The sequence below is a fragment of the Epinephelus lanceolatus genome, chromosome 11 (genome assembly GCF_041903045.1).
Source record: "Epinephelus lanceolatus isolate andai-2023 chromosome 11, ASM4190304v1, whole genome shotgun sequence".
Taxonomy (NCBI): Eukaryota; Metazoa; Chordata; class Actinopteri; order Perciformes; family Serranidae; genus Epinephelus; species Epinephelus lanceolatus.
Genome location: NC_135744.1, coordinates 8,441,991 through 8,449,245, shown reverse-complemented (window position 1 = coordinate 8,449,245; position 7,255 = coordinate 8,441,991). Strand labels below are relative to the sequence as shown.

Sequence of the window (7,255 nt, the reverse complement as noted above, 5' to 3'; positions counted from 1 at the left end):
CAGTGTGGGAGTTTCTTTATTGTATGCAGTGTTTTTGTATTAGTGAGTCCTCACAAAGGTCAGGTGAAAGAACAGGTTGTAAAGAAAGTGACAGTGTCTGGTTTCAGTGATATGTGAACCTCCTTTGTGGTCTTAGGCCTGCTGTAAAACTAGAAACATCTTCTGTACATGTGTGCCTTAAATAACTGGGATTTAGGTCATGGACAAACAAAGATGAGGGGGAAATAGATGCATGTCCTCAGTCAGAATCACCGTTCTGGTTTGCAACCTCATCAATGCATAAAAAGCTAAAACATCCAATATACACTTTGTCAGTTGAAAGAGCTTAAGACATCATGATTAACTTTTATTCTTTGTTATATATACACCCATTTCCTGTCCTATTCTGCTAACATTGTAATTAACTTTAAACAATTATTCCAACAGAGAGAGAGAGAGAGAGAGAGAGAGAGAGAGAAACACCAAACATGATCAATATTAAAGGTTCTCTCATCAGATTGATTTAGAAAATGTCAGTCCAATTATGTAAAGTAACGATAACTGCCCAGGCATATTTGAATGTCAAAATGAATTGGTATAATGCAAAAAAAAACAAAAACGAATACATAACGAAAACAATTAATTGATCAATGGCTTAACCCTCAAAACTCATGTCAAACTTTGCTTGTAACATGTGACCTGAAAACACTCAATCAGCGTCACTAATTTGGTTTGGATTTTATAAAACTCAGTATAATGCAATATCAATTGCACTTTCTGCGTAGATTAGTACTCGTACATTTGTGTCTGCTAATAAAATGTCTCAAAATGCCCTAGATAATTTTGTTACCCTAACTACAAACTAGCTGTTTCCTTTTATGCTTTTCCAAGCCAAAGAGCAGCAGTGCATAACACTTAAGCTTTTCATCACATAATGCAGCATGTCTACTCCAATGAGTAAAGCATCTCTTTGTGCAAAGATTCTTACTCTTCATATTGCATTCCAAATTACCAAACTTCCAGTCCAACTACAACCACAGGACCACTAAACCACACATTTACATGCTACATGAGAAAAAACACATTAAGAGTATTTTTTAAATTGAGCTTAGTTTTACCCCACAGGGCTTGCGGCAAAGGTTGCTGCTGTACACCCGTTCATCCAACAGGTAAGCTTGTCCAGAGCGGTGCAGACAGGTGCCTGTTCTCCTTTAAAAGTGTGTGGTCCTTTTGTAGAGGACAACTGCTGCAGCTCCAATCATAATGACGGCCAGAGTGAGGATGCCCACAGCTATACCGAGACCCATTCTGGATTCCGAGTCACTGCTGGAATCAGCTGCTCACAACACAACCAATACAAACACGTTCATCACACCTTGACTTATATAGCATATAGCAGCATAGCAAATGTTGTCACTAAATGTTTCTGCAAACCACAGATACATTTGCACATCATTATAGAGCAAATATGTTGAACCTTTATTTTTCAACAACGCTATGGCTAAAGAGTGTTTAGGTTTAGGCACAAAAACCATTTGGTTACGGTTAGGAAAAGATCATGTTTTGGCTTAAAATACCCTATTTGTGGGCACAATCCTGGCAGGAAAGGCAGTTATGTCTTAGTAAAAAAAAGCACATTTCATGCCACTATCTTGCAACAAAAAACAGCAATGTCTCTGTAAAAACAATTGCTTTTAATGCATAAAAATCCTACTGACAAACAGCAATGAATCACTATGAAACACTCACATTTGGTGCCTAAAACGCTGCTAGGAGCAAAGCAATGACTCACTAAATCACAACCATTTTTTCTGTTGGTCTCAAATAGTGTTCTGCAGCTTGACCAGCATCTCACCTACGTGATGCACCTTTCGCCATCTCTTCCACCTCCCAATGACAAAGTCAGCTCATACACTATGTCACTCTAGAAAAGTCAAAAATGATACATATGAAATGTGTAAATGTAACGTATTTGTGGTTTGCAGAAACACATATTGCCAACATTTTCTTCTGGTGACTGGGCTGGATATGGCCTCGGGGCAATCATTAGACAGCCAATAGAGTCACTGATTAATACTGAATTTCACTGTTATAGAGTCAGATGGAATAAAAGAAACATTTATATGCCTTTTAGAATTGAAATGTTTCATTATTTGGTGAGCTATTAAGAAAAACATTAAATGGAATTCAACAGCATCCTACCTTGCTCTTTAGATGTCAGCGCTGAAAGAACAAGATGAAAGGAGAAAATCAGTTAATTTTTTAATGGTCATTTCTGAGCAAAAAAACAAACAAAAAAACATTGCCTCTTGTGTTTTATACATTTTTTATTTTCTTTTTTATTTTGCTAATGCCTCGTGATCAGCATTTAGTTACTCAACACCCATACTTACAATTCCCATTTCTGGTGACAATGGGAATGGCTGAGGATAGGGTGGTGGCCTCTGAAATACCAGTGGAAGAAACATCCCTTTTCCTCCTGTTGTTACATTGCTGCAGATGCACGAAGAAGGAATGTGACTAAGCACAGAACGATACTCGAAATGGGCTGAATGTCTTTTTTCATTACAGATCCTTCACTGACCTTAAAGTCATTGCAGGTGCTGATCTCACAAAGCCTGGTGATACAGTGCAGGTAGTAGGTGGACACTGTCTCGTTCTGCTGTTCGACAAACCTGAAGGCCGGGAAGGAGAAGCGGGCGTTGTGACTGTCCCCATTCTCTTTCATGGTGGTCATCTGATCCCTAGAGCACCTGTTTGATACCAAGAAAACAACAGTGTTGGCCTGATAAGGGCTTTGACAGCCTCTTCAGAATGAGATTTGAGGACTTACGAGACAAACAGGTTGAAGAAAGTGGAGTTGGTGGGATGAGGAGAGATGGAAGCATAGCATCTGTCCAGCAGCACGTGGTACCTGGTGGGGCAAAAACAGTGGGCTTCAGAGGTAGTGCTAAAATACTTTAGATATTTGATACCGTCCACTTAAAGTAATCTGTGTTCACTTGGTTTGTTTCTGGAGTGGGGACCTCTGTGGTCTGTCCCAGTGGTTGAGACCGTGGCTGTGAGCCTGCCCTTGCTGTTTGGGCTGGCACTGGCATCCCCCACACCAAACAACAACCTCCAAGCTAACAACCTACATGCTGAAAATGGCAAATTTTGACAAAGATTTGGACTCGTGCCTGCTTTGCTCTTTCGGCGAATTGTTGTAAAGATCTACAACGAATTAAGAAACTCTGTCTCGCAGGACTCACATGACTGACGATCCATTTTCAGTTTATTTGTCACATCTATTTTCCCTAGCAGTGGCATGTGTCAGTGACATTGACTTTACTATTGCACCTGTCTGTTCCACAATAGACGAGCTCCCATGATATCGTCATATTAATGTTCTGCAAGAGCCACATACAGCTAGCAAAGTGAGTTTGTCTCATTTATCAGTTAACGATGAATCACACAGTCAACATATGGCTGTTGTTTGTTTGTTTGTTTTAAGGGAGAACTAGCATTTTTAATGACAGTGTTCGCCTCCCCACAACCAAAACAAGTCACTGTTCTGCAACATCACCATTGTTGCATTCTGGTCTTAGCACCACCCAAGATAATTGTGATTACCAGAATGCTAACAACGTAGTGAAATTTGTGATGTCTTGTACTCATCACCAGAGCCAGCAGATGGATGTTCTTACTGATCAGTCAGGTTGGCTGCTTGGACTTGGACATAGACATCTGTTCTCAGCTCTAAGCCCAGTGATGGTATGACCAGAGGATTGGTGTATTGGTCATCCTGTCAACAGAAATTTTGAAATGTTAAAGTTGGATAGCTGTAAACACTGGTTATGATCCACATTATACACCGCTCAGCTGGGACGCTTATTTGTTGAAGTGTCTGACATGTCTGAGTTTTGCAAATATTAATAAAGTTTTTACAATAAAATAGTTGCATAAATGCCACTTAATTTAATGTCTGTGACAAAACACACTCAATCATGTGACAATGCAACAAGAAAAACAGCTTACTAAATGTTACAATAATACCAGTATTATTGTATGTAGTACAATAGTAATTTTCCCACCGACATTAGCACGTGTATGCAGGTTTTTGAATGCGGGAAAGCCAAATAATATTAAGAAACATAAAATATTCCAAATATGGTAATATTCTGAAATTGATATGGGTCGTGTAAACAGCATACATTATATGATATTCTGATTTGGGGCTTTTCCAAATTTAGCATTTTGCATATCCGACATGAGACATGTGGGATATGCTTGTATTATTCTATTTTTTTAACTGTTCTTTGGACATGTATACAGTGCATTTGGAACATCTGTTTCAACTGGATTTTTTACTGCAGTTTGTGACACAAGGCATCTCCTCTGTTTATGGTCAGCTCTGTATATTGTCATGGGTATGTTGTACACAAGCCAACTCTCAAACAGTTTGCAAGGCTGCAGGGTAGAGATAAATGCCCAAAAGAAAAGCCCACATTTCTGGTCGGAGGAGGAAACATACCTAATTTTAAACATTACAAAAGATTTAGATTTCAGCAGGCTTATCACAACACCAAACTTTTCCTAGAGGGAAATGAAGGAAGGAAGGAATGAAAGAGGGAGGCTGTGTTCACATGGTTCAACAAGTCGACCACCAGTAGGAAACTTGGAAATTAGGAAAAAGCTAAATTTTGATGCAAGTTCTGTATCTGTTACTTATTCAGTCTCTCTCAAACTCTGTGCAGACTAAATTTTGAGTGATGTTCAAGTGCTGCTTGGACAGAGACTGACTGTATTTTGCAGTGGCCTGTCATTCCATTGCACTGGCAATGAGGCTAAAATTAGCACATCCACCAGGGTGTTGTATTTCCGTCACTGCTTATCAAAGCCAGTTGGAACTGGAGCCAATAAATACCCATGACTACTGCAGAGTCATTTGCCCCTGGAGTGAATGCCGATTGTAACCTTTCCCATTAAATAAAAATGCCAGATGTTGGGGGGTTATAGTTGTTATTTTCCAGTGGGAAAGGGGCTTACATTACTTGAGCTGGAACCAGCAACAACAAAGCACGAGCAATGTGTGCCTCATTATAAAACATCTCCATCTTAACTTACGCTGAAGAGTTCCATGCTTAAAGTGCTGATGAAGCTTCCATTGTTGTCCCTCACTGCAATGGAAGATGCTGACCTAAATGGGACAAGGGGTGGCATCAGAAACAGGGAGGAGTTGGCTGGATGATACATGTCTGACTGCATCCTATTTGTTACTATACACCAGGTGCTTATTTCCACCAGCAGAGGAGTATAATGACAGTGAGCAGGACAGATGTATAGCATCAAAGACAAGTACTGCATTTGGGGTCACATTTGTTCTCCTGACCACAGTGACAAAGAAGAGGATAGTTTTTGAGGAATTTGCAACTTTTTCCTACTTACCATGCCTAAAGCCAAACACCTCCGTACAGTTTGCCTTGCTAATGTTTTATGTTGAACTGCTGTTTCAGCAGCTCCCCTCCAAAGTAGAGAATTACATCGTCTACAAAGCTGAGTTTTTAATTCCTTGCATTTTAAAATGATTCAAATATAATAATGTTTTTTTTCTTAATAAACTTTCATAGAAAAAAGTATAAATCCTTACAAAAATGTAATTCATTTTGGTATAATTTACTTTCTATGCCTATAGTAACATAAGCCTTCCTGGGACAACCAGGGATGAAGCCAAACACAATTAATATCACAATTTAACATTCATAGACTGACTGTTCTCAAAGAAAAGAAAAGGCATCCAGAACTTCATTTGATTCATTTCAACCAGAAGAAATAGTACAATATTTTAAAATCTAAACTATCCCTTTATAAAGTACAACTGCCAGAGAATACTTACCATCAGAATGGTCACAGACACTGTCAATTTCCCCATAACAACATGTCCAGGTATGAACAGTAAATATCTAGAAAATAGTCATTGGAGAGATACAAGCAGAGATCTTACACGTCCACCTGGGTGTTGTTGATGAGATACTCCAGAGGGTAAGCACAGGAGTAATAATATTTGAGCTCAGCATTATAGGTGACTACCCCCGTGGTTGGATCATGGGAGCGCACCACGCCACTGATATTAACTGTCTGGATGTTGGAGAAGTCAGCAAAGATCCCTGTGCCAGCTGCACTGGTGGTCTGGAGGCAACATAGTCAAGCACAGAGAGAAAAAAGGATGCTTTAAGAAAATTATGGATTCTCCCCCATTTTAGTCCTCCTCCTCCAACCTCTACTAACCAGGAAAGTGCTGCCGCAGGCGTTGGTCATGTTGAGGGGGAAGGTGAACCTGACAACAGGTGGGCTGGCAGATTCATCCAAGGTTCCTTTACACTCCGGCTTCTCGAACATGTGGTTGAGGATGAGCAAAGACTCATTGTAGCCAGTGTAGACGACAGGGCAGATTTGGATAGCCAAGCTCATCGAGGAAGTGCCACATTCAACGGAGATGTCAGTGGGTTCTATAAGAGAGGGAAAGGTGCATCAGCAAGCTTTGTCTGCAATTGCCACTTGGAATACGTTCATGTCTAAAACACCAAATCCTGGGAGCAAAATTCAAATTCTGGATTCAATATTCCTGCTTTGCTGTTCACAATTGTGTGGCAGAGTTGCGTTGTTTTAGAGCAATGGCTCTCAACCAGGGCTCCTTGAGGGAGTTCCAGGGTGTACCCAGAAAAATGAGAAATCATTTATTTTCACTGTATTATTGACTATAGAAGTGAGCCCAATGTGAGTAAGATTCATAACAGTGACTACTCTGATCACAGGTTTCCTTTTCTTTTTTTTTTTACATGGAAGTCCCTGAAGTGAAATTTTATCAAATATGGGTCCATGACCTTGTGCGTATCAATTTAGTAGTAACTGATACAAAAAAGGTTGAGAACCACTGCTGTAGAGGTCCTGTGGTCAAAATGAAATAATAAGCTTGACAGACACCATGGTTGAGAACATAAATGCCTTTTCGGAATAGACGAAAGATAAACACATCAGAAAAAGGTGAAGCAGGCATACTGTACCTGGACGTCGAAGGTCACTTAGACACGTTAACTGACTGCTTCTGGCCACCATGGAAGCCAAGAAAAGAAAGCTAAGAAGCTTCATTTTTGCCTGCCTTGGTATGGACAGATCTGTAATAGCAAAAGATATTGATGGATAAAGAATGTTGATTTTGATGTAGTTGTTGTTACCTTACTTGGCACCCACCTTAACTGTCCGACTGCTGTCGTCCTCTTTCTCTGCTTGTCTCCTT

General features: G+C 39.9%; 1 protein-coding gene across 1 annotated transcript; it reads right to left on the bottom strand.

The window, feature by feature from the left end:
• Window positions 1-7,255, bottom strand: LOC117265574 (zona pellucida-like domain-containing protein 1). Its single transcript, XM_033640135.1, has 11 exons — window positions 7,210-7,255; window positions 7,023-7,133; window positions 6,247-6,467; window positions 5,963-6,147; window positions 5,086-5,158; window positions 3,666-3,763; window positions 2,813-2,893; window positions 2,564-2,732; window positions 2,373-2,472; window positions 2,182-2,202; window positions 1-1,315 (listed from the first exon to the last, which is right to left on the bottom strand). Exons 2-11 carry the CDS (start codon window positions 7,105-7,107, stop codon window positions 1,191-1,193), a joined length of 1,158 nt encoding a protein of 385 aa, XP_033496026.1. The 5' UTR covers window positions 7,108-7,133; window positions 7,210-7,255; the 3' UTR covers window positions 1-1,190.

Bases quoted from the DNA above. Each gene is read 5' to 3' on its own strand.
- LOC117265574 (XM_033640135.1), bottom strand. From the start codon at position 7,107: ATGAAGCTTCTTAGCTTTCTTTTCTTGGCTTCCATGGTGGCCAGAAGC. The intron at 6,148-6,246 runs GTTAGTAGAGGT...TGTTGCCTCCAG, and splicing joins CCTGCGGCAGCACTTTCCTG to ACCACCAGTGCAGCTGGCAC. The intron at 2,733-2,812 runs GTAAGTCCTCAA...GGTATCAAACAG, and splicing joins TTCTTCAACCTGTTTGTCTC to GTGCTCTAGGGATCAGATGA.